The sequence below is a fragment of the Natator depressus genome, chromosome 3 (assembly GCF_965152275.1).
Source record: "Natator depressus isolate rNatDep1 chromosome 3, rNatDep2.hap1, whole genome shotgun sequence".
NCBI lineage: Eukaryota > Metazoa > Chordata > Testudines > Cheloniidae > Natator > Natator depressus.
In genome coordinates this window covers 56457734-56478626 of record NC_134236.1, presented here as the reverse complement: position 1 = coordinate 56478626, position 20893 = coordinate 56457734, and the positions used below count along the sequence as shown (strand labels likewise).

Genomic DNA, 20893 nt, shown 5'->3' with positions numbered 1-20893 from the left:
TATTCATAAATGTAGAGAAAGGGGTAAGCAGTGAGGTGGCACAGTTTGCAGATGATAGAAAAGTACTCAAGATGGTTAAATCCAAAGCACTGTGAAGAATTACAAAGGAAAATCACAAAACTGGGTGACTTTGTAACAAAATGGCAGATGAAATTCAGTGTTGATAAATGCAAAGTAATGCGCATTAGAAAACATAATCTCAACTATACATATAAAATGATGGGGTCTAAATGAACTGTTACCACTCAAGAAAGAGATCTTGAAGTCGTTGTGGATAGTTCTCAAACATCCACTCAGTGTGCAGCAGCAGTCAAAAAAGCTAACAATTCCCAACATTGTTAAGAAAGGGATAAGAAAATATCATTGCCTCTCTATAAATCCATTGGACACCTCCATCTTGAATATTGCATGTAGATCTGGTTGCCCCATTTCAAAAAAGATATATTGGAAAAGGTACAAAAAGGAGGCAATCAAAACGATTAGGGGTTTGGGAGAGTTATCCTATGAAGAGAGATTAATAAGATTGGGACTATTCATCTTGGAAAAGAGATGACGAGGAAAAAAAAAGGGGGGAATATGATTGAGGTCTATAAAATAATGACTGGTGTGGAGAAAGTAAATAGTTATTTATGCCTTCTCATAACACAAGAACTAGGGGTCACCAAATGAAATTAATAGGCAGCAGGTTTAAAACAAACAAAAGTATTTCTTCACACAATGCACAGTCAACCTGTGGAACTTGTCTTGGTAGAGGATGTTGTGAAGGCCAGGACTATAACAGGGTTCCAAAAAGAAGTTCATGGAGAATAGGTCCATCAATGGCTATTAGCCAGGATGGGCAGGGATGCAACACCTTACTCTGAGTATCCCTAGCCTCTGTTTGCCAGAAGCTGGGAATGGGCAACAGGGGATGGGATCACTTGATAACGACCTGTTCTGCTCATTTCCTCTGAAGCAGCTGACATTGGTCACGATCGGAAGACAAGATACTGGGCCGGATGGTCCATCGCTTTGAGCTAGCATGGCCATTCTTAAATTGAGTCAATGTAGAGAAGTGGGAATTTCAGACTTTGTGCTTCCTATTAAGAAACAGTTTTCTCTAGTACCTAGCTGGAGGTAATCTAGGTTTAGTATTAAGCTAACTTCTTTTGCCTAGCTTGATATCCAAGCTTGTTAACTCAATCACCACACTTTTACTTATTCAACTAACAAAGTAGGATTATTGTGATTAAATTGTGGATTATTGAAATAGTATGTATGATGTGTATTGTTTTCTCATTAAATGTAGGCAGTAGCAGGAGATTCACATGACTATGGTGTAGCTGTTTAAGCGCATAGAATGGACGTCCATCTTGAATGGTCCCTTGCAAGTCATCTTGCTTCTGCAAGACTTAATATGGGAGTGTTTAGGCTCTTAAATCCCTCAATTGAATTTTCCAACCTCCTTCATGTTTAGTTTTGACCTCAGCTCTGTAAACCTATAAAAGTGTACAACCTTTGTGCGTTGGACATAACCCCTCCATTGCACTCACCTTTTTCTCTGCTGGTGCAATACTGCAGCTTGCCAGGATGGTCTAAGTATTTCCTCGTTTGTGACAAAATCAAACCAACAGATGTTAAGAATGTGCCATAAGTTTTGACACTGAAAAGTTTAGTTGTGCAAGGGCCACGTTTTCGAACCATCTAACAATCATGATTACCGCACTGATCACATTTATTTCAGTTGTCATAAAGATATCCTGACCCCGCCCAGCAGAGGCCATTGAAGATGCTGAATTGTTATTGATGTAAGTCTGATCCAATGTGTGATTTCTTCAGATAGAGAACCTCCTGTTCTCTGACTACCCATATAGATAGGCAGGTTTTGTTTCCATTATATAAGAGGTGCACCTGCTTTGGTTTTAACACCCTTGATCTTGAATCTCATAGATTCTGCAGCTTTTTGCAGCTCTTGCAACATTTTTTTTAATAAGTGTTGCTTAAGGTAGCTATGTTCAGCCTTCTACACTTTGCACTAAATTTAAGCATACATTTGTTAAGTGGCATGCAACTTTTTTTCTGCTGAATGGTGCTTTGAGTCTCCTCAGTCCCAGCTCATTTTTAGTGAAGTAAAAGATCTAGTATCACAATAGTATGTGTCAACTGAAATTCAGTATACAGCAGTAATCAGTATTTTAAAATATTGAATACACCACCGGAATTAATTACGTTGTATCATCCATTATTCTAAAAATACAATAAAAGCACAGCGGAAATTCTTTGACCTCACAGATTTATTTAAATCCCTTGGTCAAAGATGTAAAATTAAAAATGCTGATGATTGATTTTTACTTAGTGCAAAGGACTTGTTAGTGAACTAAGTCTTTTGCAGATGTTTATATTACAACCAATAAGATGTAAGTAGTTTCACGGAATGTAAGCTCTAAGGACCACATTCTTCCTTCACTAGAGTAGATATGAGACAAGTGATCAATAATATTATTGCCTTTCATATCGTAATGTCAAACCTAGGCCCTGACCTTGAATGTCTCATTAAAATCTGGCTTGACAGCATAGGACCCATGCTGGCTCACCTCAGTTTTCCTCTTTTTAGGTTACTGTATGTCCCAGAGTGGGGCAAAATGAGGGACTGAATAACCTTATTTCTTATCTAGCCTCAAGTGCAAGAAGGGTTTTTCTCACACTAAATCCAGCCATCCTCTTAGTCTGTGGAATTCAAGATCAAGGCCCTTTTGAACATTTTACTAATCTCTAGACCTCCAACCTAGCTTTCTGGCAATAGTAGCAGAGATACATAAGTAGAATCCAAGACTTATTTGCTTAAATTTGGAAACAACTAGTAATTTTGGGTGACTGAATTGATACACCTTTAAAGGAACTTGTTATATCAGAAGTGCTTAATGCCCAGCAGTTATCTGGATAATTTATGTAGAAGAAGAATTGCCTATTGCTTTCTGAGGAGTACTCATACAAAGGGGCTTACTTCAGCATGTCTGGAGAAAAGCCTACCTCTCTGATACAAGGACTGGCAAAATGCAAGATCTGTTGTTGACCATCATTAAGGGGAATGTGTCAACTTGTTGTTGCTCAAGAGTCACTGATGGCCTGCCTGGAAATTAGTCCTTAGGCTTGCTTTTACATGTGGCCGTCCAGTACTACCATAACCACCAGACCCCACGGTTTTAGGACTATTCAAATTTAATTTGTTTTCCTCCAGATTTTGAAGAAGGAAATGGTCTAGTGATTGTGAGCTGTACCTAGTTACCTAATAAGTGTGTTTATGAATTTAGAAAACATTCTATAAATAAACTGCAAGTTAATTTATATTAAGTGGTGTTTTTAAGATGAACAGCCAAAACATTCTTCAGTAACCAAACAGCCTATTTCTGTTGTCGCAGACAAAGCATTTTCTTGAGATGAGACTAATTTCTGTTTTTTCACGTTAATTGGATTTAAATTTCTTAGAATGTATAGGAATAATATGAGTGATTTAGCCTAAATGACCTATCTTTAATTTTTTATGTCATTTTATATTCAGATGTGCTAATATGCTAAGATTTACTCTAATCAAGGTGCTGGTCATTACTTCATTAAGATAGCATTGAGGATTTTGTGCATACAGGATTTGCGTGTTGAATTCTTAAGTTATTTTTCATTTTCTTTTAATAAGAACAAGCATCCTCCCCTAAGTTTATAGCATGTCATCTGAGGAAAGACAACTTTCTGAAGACTTTTTTTTAAGTAAATATGTTAATTAGTTCATGAACTTAATATTGTTTCCTGTCACTTTGTAAAAGAACTGTCTAATCTGTTCCCCCTCTCCTCATCTTACGCATACTGTGCTCTTCTTCCTTCACATGTCTGTTCATTCTTGCTGTCACTATGGCTACTGGAAGTATGTGGGTGTCAGCTATTCAGAACTGTGAAGTATGAGGCAGAATGGAGAGGAGAGGGTGTCGTTTGATTCTTTCCCATCAATGAGGAGGGCCACACTCACACTTGTCTCCAAGTGTCATAGGAGTGATCCAGAAACTAATTTCAGTTTTTTGGCTATTGGTGGCTTTTTTTTTTTTCTTCCTCTTCTCATCCCTCTGTGATGGAAGGGCTCAGTCTCAGTTGCAGAATTATATTTTTGTGGTTTGAAGTTTGAGGAAGGAAAGGGTCCTGGCTATTGACATTTTCTGTCCTATATCCCCTCCCTCCCTAATAACTCCTGAGAGCATATTGGCAATAGGATACTAGTTTTCAAAAGCACTGATGGGTGGAGTCTGATTTATTTGTACGTGAAACATATATTCAGTAACTGATGTTTTGGGTTTTTTTGTAGAAAAAACCGTCTTGGGACATAATAGCTCTAAAGATCACATGACTGACAACATATGTAGGAATAATTGCAGATATTTTGATCATATAATTGCATGCCATTTGAAAACCTGCATTACCAGTTATTATGACTTATTGTTGAGACCTGACAGGTTCATCTTAATGGTTGATGTGTAATAAATGTCTTATGTGGCTAGCAAATGACTAGACTCACTACAATTTCAACCCACTTGTTCTAGAGGTAAATTATCAGAATGACCTTTTTTTTTTCAGTTGGGATGAGAGGAAATGGTGACATTCTAAGACATTTTGATTACTTTACCAGTTAATTTTTAGCTGTTGTGGTGTAACAATGTAAGCCAACACAACTTGGATTTAATTTTTTTGTCTGCTTTTTTTCTCTCCTCAGCTTTGTATTCCATCATATTGTTCTCTGTGTTTTTGTGGATCCCTTTTGTCTATTTCTATTATGAGGAGAAGGATGAAGATGATACCAGCACATGCTCAGTAAGTTGATTTATGCCACACCTAGCATGGACTTGTTTCTTAAGGTCTGAATACAGTAGCCAAATAATGAAGTCTAACAGCTGTTCTGCTTCAACTGTTCAGAGTAGCCTTTTGTTGAACCGTTATCTCTGATCTTAATTTTAAACAAAATAAATAGGGCTGTCAAGTGATTAAAAAACGTAATCGCAATTAATCGCGCCATTAAAGAACAGAATATCATTTATTTAAAAATTTTCAAATATATTGATTTCAATTAAAACACAGAATACAGTGTACAGTGCTCACTTTCTATTTATTTATTACAAATTTATTACAAATATTAGCACTGTAAAAAAAAGAGTATTTTTCAATTCCCCCATTATAAATAGTGCAATCTCTTTTTATCATGACAGTTGAATTTACAAATGTAGAATTGTGTACAAAAAATTACTTCATTTAAAAACAAAACAGTGTAAAACTTTAGCGCCTACAAGTCCACGCAGTCCTAATTCAGCCAGTTGCTCAGACAAACAAGTTTGGTTATAATTGGCAGGAGATAATGCTGCCCGCTTTTTGTTTACAACATCACTTGAAAGCGAGAACGGGCATTCAGATGGCACTGTCATAGCCATCATCACAAGATATTTACATGCCAGATGTGCGAAAGATTGGTATGTCCCTTCATGCTTCAACACCATTCCAGAGGACATAAGTCCATGGTGATGATGGGTTCTGCTCGATTATGATCCACAGCAGAGTGGACTGACGTGTGTTCATTTTCATCAACTGAGTCAGATGACACCAGTAGAAGGTTCATTTTCTTTTTTGGTGATTCGGGTTCTGTAGTTTCCGCATCAGTGTTGCTCTTTTTTAAGACTTCTGAAAGCATGCTATATGCCTCGTCCCGCTCAAATTTTGGACGGCACTTCAGATTCTTAAACCTTGGGTTGAGTGCAGTAGCTATTTTTAGAAATCTCACATGGTACCTTCTTTCAATTTTGTCAAATCTGCTGTGAAAGTGTTCTTAAAACAAACAAGTGCTAGATCATCATCCAAGACTGCTGTAACATGAAACATATGGCAGAATGCAGGTAAAACAGAGCAGGAGACTTACTGAACTCCTTGGAGGAGAACTGTCACAAATTTATTAATGCGTTTTTTTTTTTTTTTTAACGAGTATCATCAACATGGAAGCATGTCCTCTGGAATGGTGGCTGAAGCATGAAGGGGCATACGAATGTTTAGCATATCTGGCATGTAAATACCTTACAGTGCTGGCTACAAAAGTGCCATGCGAATGCCTGTTCTGACTTTCAGGTAACATTGTAAATAAGAAGCAGGCAGCAGTATCTCCCATAAGTGTAAACAAACTTGCTTGTCTTAGCGATTGGCTGAACAAGAAGTAGGACTGAGTGGACTTGTAGGCTCTAAAGTTTTACACTGTTTTGTTTTTGAGTGCAGTTATGTACCAACAAAAATCTACGTTTATAAGTTACTTCGACGATAATGCAATCTCCTTATTGTACTTGCATGAGGTGAGTTGAAAAATACTATTATTTTTACAGTGCACATTTGTCATAACTAATATAAAGTGAGCACTGTACACTGTATCCTGTGTTATAATAGAAATCAGTATATTTGAAAATGTGGGAAAACATCCAAAAATATTTAATAAATTTCAATTGATATTGTGGTGTTTAACAGTGCAATTAATCTCTTAATTTTTTTGAGTTAATCGCGTGAGTTAATTGCTATTAATCGACAGCCCTAAAAATAAAATTTACACTGACATTGTTCTAAACTTTCAAGTCTTTAATTTGAAGAAGTTGATGGTTACTTCTGTTTAAGACACGTAGTAGACTTCTTTAAAAATATGCTAAATTAAGGAGTCCATTTGAGTTGCAATATTAAACATAGAATACCAGGATTGGAAGGGACCTCAGGAGGTCCTCTAGTCCAACCCTCTGCTCAAAGCAGGACCAATCCCCAACTAAAGCATCCCAGCCAGGGCTTTGTCAAGCCTGACCTTAAAAACGTCTAAGGAAGGAGATTCCACCACCTTCCTAGGTAACCCATTCCAGTGCTTCACCACCCTCCTAGTGAAAAAGTTTTTCCTAATATCCAACCTAAACCTTCCCGACTGAAACTTGAGACCATTGCTCCTTGTTCTGTCATCCGGTACCATTGAAAACAGTCTAGATCCATCCTCTTTGGAACCCCCTTTCAGGTAGTTGAAAGCAGCTGTCAAATCCCCCCTCATTCTTCTATTCTGCAGACTAAACAATCCCAGTTCCCTCAGCCTCTCCTCATAAATCATGTGCTCCAGCCCCCTAATGCTCTCCACTGGACACTTTCCAATTTTTCCACGTCCTTGTAGCGTGGGGCCCAAAACTGTACACAGTACAGTAAGGCCTCACCAATGCTGAATAGAGGGGAAGGATCACATCCCTCGATCTGCTGGCAATGCTCCTACTTATACAGCCCGAACTGCCATTGGCCTTCATGGCAACAAGGGCACTCACATCCAGCTTCTCGTCCACTGTAACCCCTAGGTCCTCTTCTGCAGAACTGCTGCCTAACCATTCGGTCCCTAGTCTGTAGCAGTGCATGAGGTTCTTCCATCCTAAATGCAGGACTCTGCACTTGTCCTTGATGAACGTCACCAGATTTCTTTTGGCCTAATCCTCTAATTTGTCTAGGTCCCTTTGTATCTTATCCCTACCCTCCAGCGTATCTACCACTCCTCCCAGTTTAGTGTCCTCTGCTAACTTGCTGAGGGTGCAATCCATGCCATCCTTCAGATCATTAATGAAGATATTGAACAAAACTGGCCCCAGGACCAACCCTTTGGGCACTCTGATACCAGCTGCCAACTAGACATGGCGCCATTGATCACTAATACTTAGCTTAATGTTAATTATCCATGATATGCTCAATTGTAGGAGTCACATTTTAGCAGAATGTCAGGCAGAAGGAACAATTCTCTTGATCCCAACCTTCCTTACACCCAGGGTATAAATACTGCACCCTATAACAGTCTCTCAGGTATTCTTTCCTGAAGCGCTGATCGTAACTGGGCTCTGAAGTAAAAGAAGAATGGCAAAAATGGCTTTGAGGTCATATAGTCAGAAAACCTGCTCCTCCTAAGGAGGAGTAACTAGTCTCTGTGGTGGCCATGTTACAAAAGAGTGCCATTAAATGAAAATAGGCAGCAGTGCTCTCCTGAAACTAGAATTTATTCCGAATGCCACATTAAGAGAATAGTTAATTTTAATGAAAATGTCACTCAAACTCACCATAGCAGTACTACAGAGTTCAGATTAGGGCATGTTGCAGATACATGCTTGTATTTGTCACTCTACCTCATAGTACCAGCAGCATGGTTCTTATTAGTCTATTAGTATAGTGCCTTTTTCTCTATTGAATAGCACACCCAAGACAGATGTTCAAGAGGATTTAAAGGAGTGACATCTGGCCAGAGCAGGTTGTCCAAGCTTATACTGTGTAATAGATCTTAATTTCATATGGTTATTACCTCTTAACATCAAACTATACAATTTGTTAGATCTAAGGCAGAAATTTGCATTCTTGAAACAAAATCAGTTTTAGTTACAGTAATATTTTTATAGACCGCATGTCCCAGTAAATATTCTATCCTGTGATTTATTGATTAAAATATGCAGATGTTCTAAAAAAATCAAATATTAAATATATTACAACTTTGTTTAATTTAAAATACAGCATGTTCAAACTGCACTCAAGTATACTCTGGGATTCCTCATGGTTTGCGCAGTTCTTCTTCTAATTGGGTAAGTATATACATGTGTGTGTATTGAAGTGAAGGTAAAGGAAAAATTAGATTAATAAATAACTGAAAAGGTAAAGTGAAAAATAGCATCATGGGAAAAAAAAAATCCCTATAAAGATTCTAATATCCTGAATCACCAGAGCAAAGCTAGGGTAGATTATGGTAACATCAGACCCACAATGGATCTTTTATTTTATTTTTTTCTGTTCATTTTTTTTTAAATTCTTCATAATATACAGATCTAAGTGGGGGAGAGACTCTCATACTCAAGATTTTCAGGGATGTATCTTAAATATTTGAATCCATTTTTATAGTTGAGGACAACTATCCAGCTCTTTCATGTTGCCTGCTGTATTTTGTTGCATACACGTAGGAGGCAGAATTGAAGTTATGCATGCAGCTTTAACTTTGGATTTTTCTGACTTTGTGCAATCTTTAATCTTAATACAGTTGTCTGAAATATGCTTATAATTAGTCATAAGTTGACATCATAATATACACCACAGGCCATATAATGAGAATAGCTAAACTTTGATTTCCTTTTTTAAACCTGTGAAATTAATTTGTACATTAAGACCCTAATTCAGGAAGTCATGTGCATGGTGGGCTAAGAGTTATACCTGTGCATAAATGCTTTCTGAATTGGGATCTAATAGTTCAGTGTGGGCTCATGCTTATGTACATATATACTTGTCTTTGGTGTAAAGGCTTTATTGGCTTTAGTTTGAGAGAGATATAATACATTACTCAAGTAAGGGAATAAGAAATTCTTTTCTTTCCCATAAATAATAGTGTTCTGCAGAAGTTTAAACATTATTCCATGTCCTGTTTTTCATCTTTAATAATTAGTTGCCATAAATTATAAAGGGAAGGGTAAACACCTTTAAAATCCCTCCTGGCCAGAGGAAAAACCCTTTCACCTGTAAAGGGTTAAGAAGCTAGGATAACCTCGCTGGCACCTGACCAAAATGACCAATGAGGAGACAAGGTACTTTCAAAGCTGGAGGGGGTGGGGGAAACAAAGGGTCTGTCTGTCTGGGTGATGCTTTTGCGGGGACAGAACAGGAATGGAGTCTTAGAACTTAGTAAGTAATCTAGCTAGATATGCGTTAGATTATGATTTCTTTAAATGGCTGAGGAAATAACCTGTGCTGAAAGGAATGGATATTCCTGTCTGTGTCTTTTTGTAACTTAAGGTTTTGCCTAGAGGGATTCTCTGTTTTGAATCTAATTACCCTATAAGATATTTATCATCCTGATTTTACAGAGATGATTCTTTTTTACTTTTTACTTCTATTAAAATCCTTCTTTTCAGAAACGGATTGCTTTTTCATTGTTCTTAAGATCCAAGGGTTTGGGTCTGTGGTCACCTATGCAAATTGGTGAGGATTTTTACCAAACCTTCCCCAGGAAGTGGGGTGCAAGGGTTGGGAGGATTTTGAGTGGAGAGACGTTTCCAAAAAACACTTCCCTAATAAATAAACACAGATAAACGTTTGGTGGTGGCAGTGGAAGTCCAAGGGCAAAGGGTAAAATAGTTTGTACCTTGGGGAAGTTTTAACCTAAGCTGGTAAAAGTACGCTTAGGAGGTTTTCATGCAGGTCCCCACATCTGTACCCTAGAGTTCAGAGTGGGGAAGGAACCTTGACAGGAGTATATACAGTACTTAGTTCATGTGCCATGGCAGGTTCTTTCACTAAGTAGTATTTAAATGTTTCTAAAGTATGATGGAGCATTCAGTTTCTTTAACTCTGTGTATGATATCTTCACAGGATGAACCCTAAAAAGTGATCCTTGGATGGATAGACAGAATATCAAGTAGATGTAGATATTACCACTATATACAGACCTAGTGAGAAATATCACTGAAGTACTGAGTCCAGTTCTGATGTGTGTACACCAAAAACGATAGTGACCAATTGGAACAAATGCAGAAAAGAGCTACAATCATAATTTGGAGTTTGGAAAACCTGCTTGAGCTTAATTAGTTTCACTGTAAATCTATTTATCTGATTTAAGAGACTGCGAAGAGGTGACAAATTCAGACTAGAAATAAGATGGAAAATGTTTGTGTGGGTAACTAGCCATTGAGATAACTTAACTAACTTAGCTTTCAGTCTCTTGAAGTCTGCAAGTCAAGAGTGAATCATAGAATCATAGAATATCAGAGTTGGAAGGGACCTCAGGAGGTCATCTAGTCCAACCCCCTGCTCAAAGCAGACCAATCCCCAACTAAAGCATCCCAGCCAGGGCTTTGTCAAGCCTGAGCTTAAAAACTTCTAAGGAAGGAGATTGCACCACCTCCCTAGGTAACGCATTCCAGTGTTTCACCACCCTCCTAGTGAAAAAGTTTTTCCTAATATCCAACCTAAACCTCCCCCAATGCAACTTGAGACCATTACTGCTCGTTCTGTCATCTGCTACCACTGAGAACAGTCTAGATCCATCCTCTTTGGAATCCCCTTTCAGGTAGTTGAAAGCAGCTATCAAATCCCCCCTCGTTCTTCTCTTCTGCAGACTAAACAATCCCAGTTCCCTCAGCCTCTCCTCATAACTCATGTGTTCCAGTCCCCTAATCATTTTTGTTGCCCTCCACTGGCCTCTTTCCAATTTTTCCACATCCTTCTTGTAGTGTGGGGCCCAAAACTGAACACAGTACTCCAGATAAGGCCTCACCAATGTCGAATAGAGGGGAACGATCACGTCCCTCGATCTGCTGGCAATGCCCCTACTTATACATCCCAAAATGCCATTGGCCTTCTTGGCAACAAGGGCACACTGTTGACTCATATCCAGCTTCTCGTCCACTGTAACCCCTCAATCATTTTCTGCAGAACTGCTGCCTAGCCATTCGGTCCCTAGTCTGTAGCGGTGCATGGTATTCCTCCGTCCTAAGTGCAGGACTCTGCACTTGTCCTTGTTGAACCTCATCAGATTTCTTTTGGCCCAATCCACTAATTTATCTACATCCCTCTGTATCCTATTCCTACCCTCCAGCGTATCTACCTCTCCTCCCAGTTTAGTGTCATCTGCAAACTTGCTGAGGGTGCAATCCACACCATCCTCCAGATCATTGATGAAGATATTGAACAAAACTGGCCCGAGGACCGACCCTTGGGGCACTCCACTTGATACCGGCTGCCAACTAGACATGGAGCCATTGATCACTACCCGTTGAGCCCGACAATCTAGCCAACTTATAGTCCATTCATCCAGCCCGTACTTCTTTAACTTGTTGGCAAGAATACTGTGGGAGACCATGTCAAAAGCTTTGCTAAAGTCAAGGAACAACACATCCGCTGCTTTCCCCTCATCCACAGAGCCAGTTATCTCGTCATAGAAGGCAATTAGATTAGTCAGGCATGACTTGCCCTTGGTGAATCCATGCGGACTGTTCCTGATCACTTTCCTCTCCTCTAAGTGCTTCAGAATTCCTTGAGGACCTGCTCCATGATTTTTCCAGGGACTGAGGTGAGGCTGACTGGCCTGTAGTTCCCAGGATCCTCCTCCTTCCCTTTTTTAAAGATGAGCACTACATTAGCCTTTTTACAGTTGTCCGGGACTTCCCCCGATCGCCATGAGTTTTCAAAGATAATGGCCAATGGCTCTGCAATCACATCCGCCAACTCCTTTAGCACTCTTGGATGCAGCGCATCCGACCCCATGGAGTTGTGCTCGTCCAGCTTTTCTAAATAGTCCCGAACCACTTCTTTCTCCACAGAGGGCTGGTCACCTCCTCCCCTTGCTGTGCTGCCCAGTGCAGTAGCCGGGGAGCTGACCTTGTTCTTGAAGACAGAGGCGAACAAAAGCATTGAGTACATTAGCTTTTTCCACATCCTCGGTCACTAGGTTGCCTCCTTCATTCAGCAAGGGGCCCACACTTTCCTTGACTTTCTTCTTGTTGCTAACACATCTGAAAAAGCCCTTCTTGTTACTCTTAACATCTCTTGCTAGCTGCAACTCCAGGTGTGATTTGACCTTCCTGATTTCACTCCTGCATGCCCGAGTAATATTTTTATACTCTTCCCTGGTTATTTGTCCAATCTTCCACTTCTTGTAAGCTTCTTTTTTGTGCTTAAGATCAGCAAGGATTTCACTGTTAAGCCAAGCTGTTCGCCTGCCATATTTACTATTCTTTCTACGCATCGGGATGGTTTGTCCCTGTAACCTCCATAAGGATTCTTTAAAATACAGCCAGCTCTCCTGGACTCCTGTCCCCCCCATGTTGTTCTCCCAAGGGATCCTGCCCATCAGTTCCCTGAGGGAGTCAGTCTGCTTTTCTGAAGTCCAGGGTCTGTGAAGCTTGAACTCCTCTAGAATTTATGGGTTTGATGCAGGAAGTATTGGATTAAATTCTATGGCCTTTTAGTAGGGGTGGCAGAAAGGAGAGGTTATAACTACTGTAGGCACAGTGTAGCTTACAGTGGCCAGAGCTTAGTTCTGTTATGTCCAGTTAAGTTTGCTCTTCTGCTGCGTGGTCTTCCTTGTGCAACCCGCTTTCAAGATGCTCCCACAGTCTGTTGTATATGCTCCTATGTAATCTTCTGGATATCTGTCTGATCCCCTGTACCCTTTTGGGGGGGAAAAGTGTCTTCCAGGTTTACTAAATATCTGTTGGCTAGATTCTGAACTAGATGTTTACCTTTCTAAAATGACCTGTGGCTCAATCTTTTCCCTCCAGTTAAATATGGGGGTTATGCAGTAATGAGCCAGCAGGTTCACTGTAGTGTTGGTAAAAGAAAACTGTTCCCAGTGAGCTATGGCCATAATCCATTTTTTTTTTTAAATTGTGGCTAATAACCAAATATTTTAAGAAAATGATTTTTAATTTAAAAGTCAGTATTTACTCAGTTATTGATTAGTATCTGATGCAATCAGGGATTAAAGTTGCTTGAAACATTGGCTGGGGCAATGAGAGTTTCCTCCCAGGAGGAGCTGAAGCTGGTGAGGATGGCTACTTACCTAAGACAGAGAGGAGCAAGTCTGGCATTTCTCCCTTATGCCCCCTAACCTTTTAACCTCTGCAGAGAATGAGGGTAGTAGGTATACATGTCCTTATTCCTGGAAAAAGAAGTAGAAAGATCTCCTACACCATAGCTGTGTGTGTAAATATGGATAAATGTTGCTTTTTAATGGCAACACAAAAATGAAATGTTGATAATCTTAGCTCATAACTACTTTTCCTTTCTAAACGCCTTCTGTCACCAGAAGACAACATTTTTAAGGAGTGTTGAATTTTTCTAGATACTGTGGAAATATCACTGTTAAACTGTTCATGTGTACCTTATTTATATTGATACGTATATGTTGATTTGATTTTTTTTTTAACTGCTTGTTTACCTGTTTGGCCTTGTCATGTTTTCTTGTGCATATGGTTTGCTTATGACTACTCCATGAGTCACTTTAGCGGCGTGCCTAAAACTTAAAGCATATTCCTAGATGACTCTTAATATGATTAGTTGAGGCATCTCTACACAAGGATATCTCAGCAGTCCATAGTGTAAAAAATAATTCAAGGCTGTAACTTAATGCCTGTAACTAAAAATAATCGTTTGAGTACCACACGTAAAGTGTTTGAATTACACAAATTGTACTCTGAGTATCCTAAATTTCCTTGTTGCAGTATAATTTTAAAAAATCCTATGAAGGTAGTTGTACCATAATTAGTCTATAAATAAAGATAACTGAGTTGAATTTCAATAGCTTCTAGAATTAAGTCACCAAAGACTACAATTAAATCCCTCATGTTTGGGGATCAAAATTTAAAATACCTCTTTATATAAACTTGGAGTTAAAACTGGTTACAGGAACTTGCAACATATGCTTCAGTTCTCCTCTACCCTCTCTCTACTTCCCGTGTGCATTTATACTTTCCCTTGTTCTGGGTAGACCAATTGTTATGAGTGACTAATAGATTTCCAGAGAAGGAATATAACTCAACAGCCAAAAACAGGTGAGAAGACATTGAGAGAGTCTACTCTGAAAAGCGACTGTGGAGTTTGGCATTGTCGGGTTTCTTGGTCGTGGCAATGACTTCAGATAAAATGAGCAGCCCAATTCTGATGTGCAATTCAAATAGAATTAAAACAAAAAGTTAGTTTTAACTGCAGTCCATACATGTCAATCTTGTTTGTGTCAAGTTGGGTTCTTTCCTTATCTCACGTCACTTGTATGAAAATTATACCCCCAGTTGTAAACCTGTACAACCTTAATGTCTGCCACTTATCTCCTCACTGCTGACAGTCCTGCTGCCTTCAGTGGATTTGTGCACTTCTGTATGATTAGAATTTAGTAAAGAAGTTTGTAGATCCACAAGGAGATATAGAATACATTTGCTTTGCTGTAGCTGTGTTGGTTCTGGTTTTGCATTATCTGAGTCAAAGCTAGAGTTGAGAGAGAAACTATTGCCACTGCTAAAAAGGATGGACTACTATCCTAAACAAAGTGAGTTTTTTCATGGCAGGTGTACAGCTGGAACTGACTCTGTTGTCAGTTTTATTGGGAGTCTCATTTGTGGGCCATCCTCAGAAAGGAATTGGTGCCCCACATTCTGGAAGGCACAGTGACAGACTTCCTATTGTTCTATGCATAAGTGTCTCCCCAGAAGTTGCTGACCCTCTGAGAACTAAGGAAGTTCCTCTCTTTTGCATTACAAATAAAACATAATAATATGGTAATAATAATATGGCTAATATACAGTATCTTGAGAACAACTTCCCATGGCTTTGTTTTTATAGCTTTGCTAATTTGTTGGGGATGTTGCAGCAGTTCAGTAGTTCAAACCAGGTCTAAATGCCTTACGCACATTCTGTGTGATCTTTGGTTGGCTTGATCTTCAGTTGGCTGTACAGTTACTACTCTGTCCCATTGCACACCCCTGTGGAGCAGACTGATGGGGGCTTCTGTGGATTTTTCCCCGGCTTCTCCTGCCTGATGACATTAGTGAGAATTGGAGGGTAGTGAGAGATTATGGCAAAGAATGTCTGCTTATAGGCTCTTAACCAGAAGAGGGTTGAATTTTGTTGCAATGCTAGGGTCTTGGTAGTACAGTGGAGACCCATTTTTTAAATCTCCGTATAACAAATTGCAGTTTTTCTAATAGAAAAAAGCATGGGTGGGGACAGCCAAGACAGAGGTAATTGAGAATCTTAGTGACTTAATTGGGCCCAGTCCTCTTTCCTCCTTCCCATCAATGATGCTGTATCTTCTTGCCTACTTTCCTTGTTTAACCCATTTTTGTGCCCCAATGACCACATTACATCCGTCGTCTTTTTTCCTTGGTCTCTTGTTACATTAGTTGCTTCCTTTATAGTAAAACATGGCTTTTCTCAATCCTAAAAAAGTTCATTCACCTCACATCTCTCTCCACTACTGATTATGACTTCACTTCTCTTAACTAACTTTGTACCACTTACAACTTAGCCATCAGTTCCTTTTGTCAGTCTGTCCTGGCTTTTGCCATATGCATTTCACTGAGTAAACCGCTTTCCCTGAGGTCTTGAATGACATCGTCTTGGCCAAATCTCATGGCTTCTGCTTTATCCTTCCCTGACATGTAGGCTGCTTTTGACACTGCTGATAATGCTGTGATCATTGAAATATTGTCCTCCACTTAGCTCTTGCAACTACATCCTCCTCTGGTGGCTCTCCTCTTACTTTGATATCTTCTGTGCCTTCTCTTTCCAAGAGAGTCTTAAAGGACTTTGTCATTGACCCATTCTTCTTTTCCTTTTACTATTTCATTCAGTAACATTCAGCTTCTCCAGCCAACATAGCTCCTGTCTCTTGTGGAGGTGGAATTATTAAGCACCCGTTTAGCTTAAAGCATCTTCACCAGATGTGCTACAGCGGCGCAACTGCATTGGTGCAAATTTTTTAGAGTAGACCTGCCTTTACCATTGTACTCATTCAAGTAGGTGTCAAACACCTTTCCTGGGTAACACAGCTGACTGGAATACATCATAATATACTTATTTTGGGTAGGGTTAGGCATGTGCTCAACACACTGTACAAAATGAAGGTTACAATAAAAAATGAAGGTTGCAATACAAACTGACATTCAGATTTTGACCCTGCTGTAGCCCACTTTGTCACAATCATCTGGCTATTTTCTGCCTCCCCTAATCTCAGCAAAATTGAACTCCTAGTCTTCCTCCCTAGTTTTCTTACCCTCCACTCCCTCATTCACTATGGACAAGAACATTAATCTTTCCTGTTGCTTAGATACATAGCATGGGTGTCCTCTTTGGATCCACCTTTTCTCTAGCTAGCCTTACATATCTGGGCCACTTCAACATCATTCTGCTGCTGCTTCCTCTGCAGCATCTGAAATTCAGTTTCTCTCTTAGCGCAGAGTCCTAAAACTCTCATTAAGGCCTGTATAGTTTTCTGTCTACTACTGCAACCTCCTTCTGTTTGGCTTTAACTAGCACCCACATTACAGCTCCAGGGGCACATTCAAAATACTGCTTTTAAGATATTTTCATCTATTTTGATCATGTTACCACTTTGTCTTTCCACTGGCTTTTCCTTTATACACCACAACAAATACAAGTTTCATTTTTAAGGACCTTCAGACACTAACCCTCTGTACGTGTGTGCTCTTGTACTTTACCATGAAATACCTCCTTACCTCTACCACAGTCCCAATGCACCAGCTGTTTCAGCTTTGATCACCTATTAGTCCATGTGTCCCACCAGCACTTTAAAACCATCTTCTATGCTGCCGGTAGCCTTTGATTAATTTGGGGGGGGCATTAATCTGACTAATTCAGATTCTTTACTCAGGCAGTTAGGTAGAACTTACAAGAAGTGAGACTGGTGAGTCACACACAGACATGAAGACTTTTTATTCAATTCTTAAATACAGACCAGTAGAATTGCAATTGTAGAAGAGTAAGGTAGGTATAGCCAAATGACTTCCTGTATTGTGCATACTTCATCAGAAGTGAAGAAGGAAAAGCCAGTGAGTGAAGAATCATCGTAAGTGGGAATGATGTTGCACGTTTCTATCATCTTGTCATTCTGGTATCCCAACTGAGCATTGGCCATGCACCTTTCTTTTTTTATACAGTATACGTACATCTCACGTCTGGGACCATATTTAATTTAGTCTCAGCCCTCTACACATGTTTGGCATTCCAGGGGACCATAATTAGAGTTCTGACTGCTGTCATAAGCTGTTCACATCAATACATTTCCCAGTGGATTTGATACATAAATGTGGGTTTGCTTTATGGTTACAAGTACCCAAAAGTTCCTAAAAGTATGCTAAATCAAGCTCATTTTGTGAATTGTTTAGCTTAGTCCTGTGTTTCAGGCCATCTACCAAACGGGGAATTGAATACTGAGGACATTTTCCAGTGTAACTGGAATTAAAGAATAAAAGTTAAGGTTCAGAAGGCTACTGTGGATGATAAGTGTTCTCCCAGAAATGTTTGACAGCAGCAGTTGGGGGATAGTTAGTTTTTTTTTTTGTCATATGAAGTTTTCTACATTGTTGCTTTGATGTTGAATATGCCAAACAACTCTGCTCAACAGCTGAACAATTGATTAAATTAGTATGATAGATTAGAATAATAAATTAGTTTTTTCTCAGATTTATTGTTGGCCAGATGTCTTGCCGAACCATGAAAATTCTAGAATTGATAGTTCTGGTTGCTCTTTTGGATGTACATGCTTCTCTTTGGATTGAGTAGTTCATCTAAGTAGAATGACTTCAGTGAAATCTGAAAAACTGGGAAAATTTGTAATGTTAGCTCACACTTTTAGCTGCTTTTGCCACCAAAATACAGGTAGACTGCAAAAATGTTAAACTTCAGTTTGCTGCTATAATGAAAAATTATCTAATATTTGAAATGTATTGCAGTTCTGTTAGAAGAATTCAAGTTCAATATGTGGTTGAAGATAGGCCTTCATAGTGATGCATGGTTGTGCTATTATTCAGACACACACTAATGGACTAGGCTTTATTTCCTGCTCCCAGTCACATGATCGGGGGTGCATGGACTGACAAAGATAAATGTATAATAGGCTTTAGTAGCCATGGACTCAAGTGGCTACTTCTATCTTTTCTTTCTTTTGAAAATGAAATATACCTAAATATTAGGTCAGAATAACCACAAACAAATATAAACAGTCTGTTTTCTGATCATATAACCTCAGTTCTTTATATAGTGTCTTGTTCAGCTGCTGAGGTAGATCACCAGCTCGAGTCTGCATTTTCTGCTCCTGATACTTTTGCTTGTCAGTTACTAGGTGTGCATGTTACTTATGTCAACACATGGCCGCTATCAGTAGCACTCTTGATGTTTTCAAAAAGCACAGTACCAGCATCTTCCTTCATTCTCAGGTTGCCAGCTACCTTGTTTTGGAATCTAACAATATTATTGTGGTAGTGGTGACTGTGGTGGTCAGCACTCCATAGGATGTAGGAGCCCCAGTCATATACCAGGACACCATTGCAGTAGGTGCTGAACAAGAAGAGAACAGATTGTTTCTGCCCCAGAGACATAAGAAGATAAGAATGGTAGTACTGGGTCAGACCAAAGGTCCATCCAGCCCAGTATCCTGTCTACCGACAGTGGCCAATGCCAGGTGCCCCAGAGGGAGTGAACCCAACAGGTAATGATCAAGTGATCTCTCTCCAGCCATCCATCTCCACCCTCTGACAGAGGCTAGGGACACCATTCCTTACCCATCCTGGCTAATAGCCATTAATGGACTTAACCTATCCATGAATTTATCTAGTTCTCTTTTAAACCCTGTTATAGTCCTAGCCTTCACAACCTCCTCAGGCAAGGAGTTCCACAGGTTGACTGTGCGCTGAGTGAAGAACTTCCTTTTATTTATTTTAAACCTGCTGCCCATTAATTTCATTTGGTGGCCCCTAGTTCTTATATTATGGGAACAAGTAAATAACTTTTCCTTATTCACTTTCTCCACACCACTCATGATTTTCATAGAATATCAGAGTTGGAAAGGACCTCAGGAGAGGCCTCACCAATGTCGAAGAGAGGGGAACGATCACGTCCCTCAATCTGCTGGCAAAGTCGTAGCCTCTTTAATCTCCCCTCATATGGGACCCATTCCAAACCCTTAATCATTTTAGTAGCCCTTTTCTGAACCCTTTCTAATGCCAGCATATCTTTTTCGGAGATGAGGGGACCACATCTGTACGCAGTATTCAAGATGTGGGCATACCATGGATTTATGTAAGGGCAATAAGATATTCTCCGTCTTATTCTCTATCCCTTTCTTAATGATTCCTAACATTCTGTTTGGTTTTTTGACTGCTGCTGCACACTCTGTGGATGTCTTCAGAGAACTATCCACAATGACTCCAAGATCTTTCTCTTCATTAGTTGTAGCTAAATTAGCCCCCATCATATTGTATGTATAGTTGGGGTTATTTTTTCCAATGTGCATTACTTTACATTTGTCCACATTAATTTTCATTTGCCATTTTGTTGCCCAATCACTTAGTTTTGTGAGATCTTTTTGAAGTTCTTCACAGTCTGCTTTGGTCTTAACTATCTTGAGCAGTTTAGTATCATCTGCAAACTTTGCCAACTCACTGTTTACCCCTTTTCCCCAGATCATTTATGAATAAGTTGAATAGGATTGGTCCTAGGACTGACCCTTGGGGAATACCACTAGTTACCCCTCTCCATTCTGAAAATTTACCATTTATTCCTATCCTTTGTTCCCTGTCTTTTATCCAGTTCTCAATCCATGAAAGGATCTTCCGTCTTATCCCATGACCACTTAATTTACGTAAGAGCCTTTGGTGAGGCACCTTGTCTGGAAATCCAAGTACACTATGTCCACTGGATCCCCCTTGTCTACGTGTTTGTTGACCCCCCTCAAAGAACTCTAATAGATTAGTAAGACATGATTTCCCTTTACAGAAACCATGCTGACTTTTGCTCAACAACTTATGTTCTGTGTCTGACAACTTTTATTCTTTACTATTGTTTCAACTAATTTTCCCAGTACTGATGTTAGACTTACCAGTCTGTAATTGCCAGGATCAGATCTAGAGCCCTTCTTAAATATTGGCATTACATTAGCTATCTTCCAGTCGTTGGGTACAGAAGCTGATTTAAAGGACAGGTTACAAGCCGTAGTTAATAGTTCCGCAATTTCACATTTGAGTTCTTTCAGAACTCTTGGGTGAATGCCATCTGATCCCGGTGACTTGTTAATGTTTTTTTCTCAATTAATTCCAAAACCTCCTTTAGTGATACTTCAATCTGTGACAAATCTGAGGAATTG

The 20893-nt window shown here is 39.4% G+C and overlaps 1 protein-coding gene across 1 annotated transcript in view; it reads left to right on the top strand.

The window, feature by feature from the left end:
• Positions 1–20893, top strand: part of LMBRD1 (LMBR1 domain containing 1) — a 230220-nt gene that overhangs the window by 35071 nt on the left and 174256 nt on the right. The window contains exons 4-5 of the mRNA XM_074946845.1: positions 4733–4830; positions 8551–8618. Coding sequence (XP_074802946.1) covers positions 4733–4830; positions 8551–8618 — 166 coding nt within the window. The remainder of the gene's footprint in view (positions 1–4732; positions 4831–8550; positions 8619–20893) is intronic.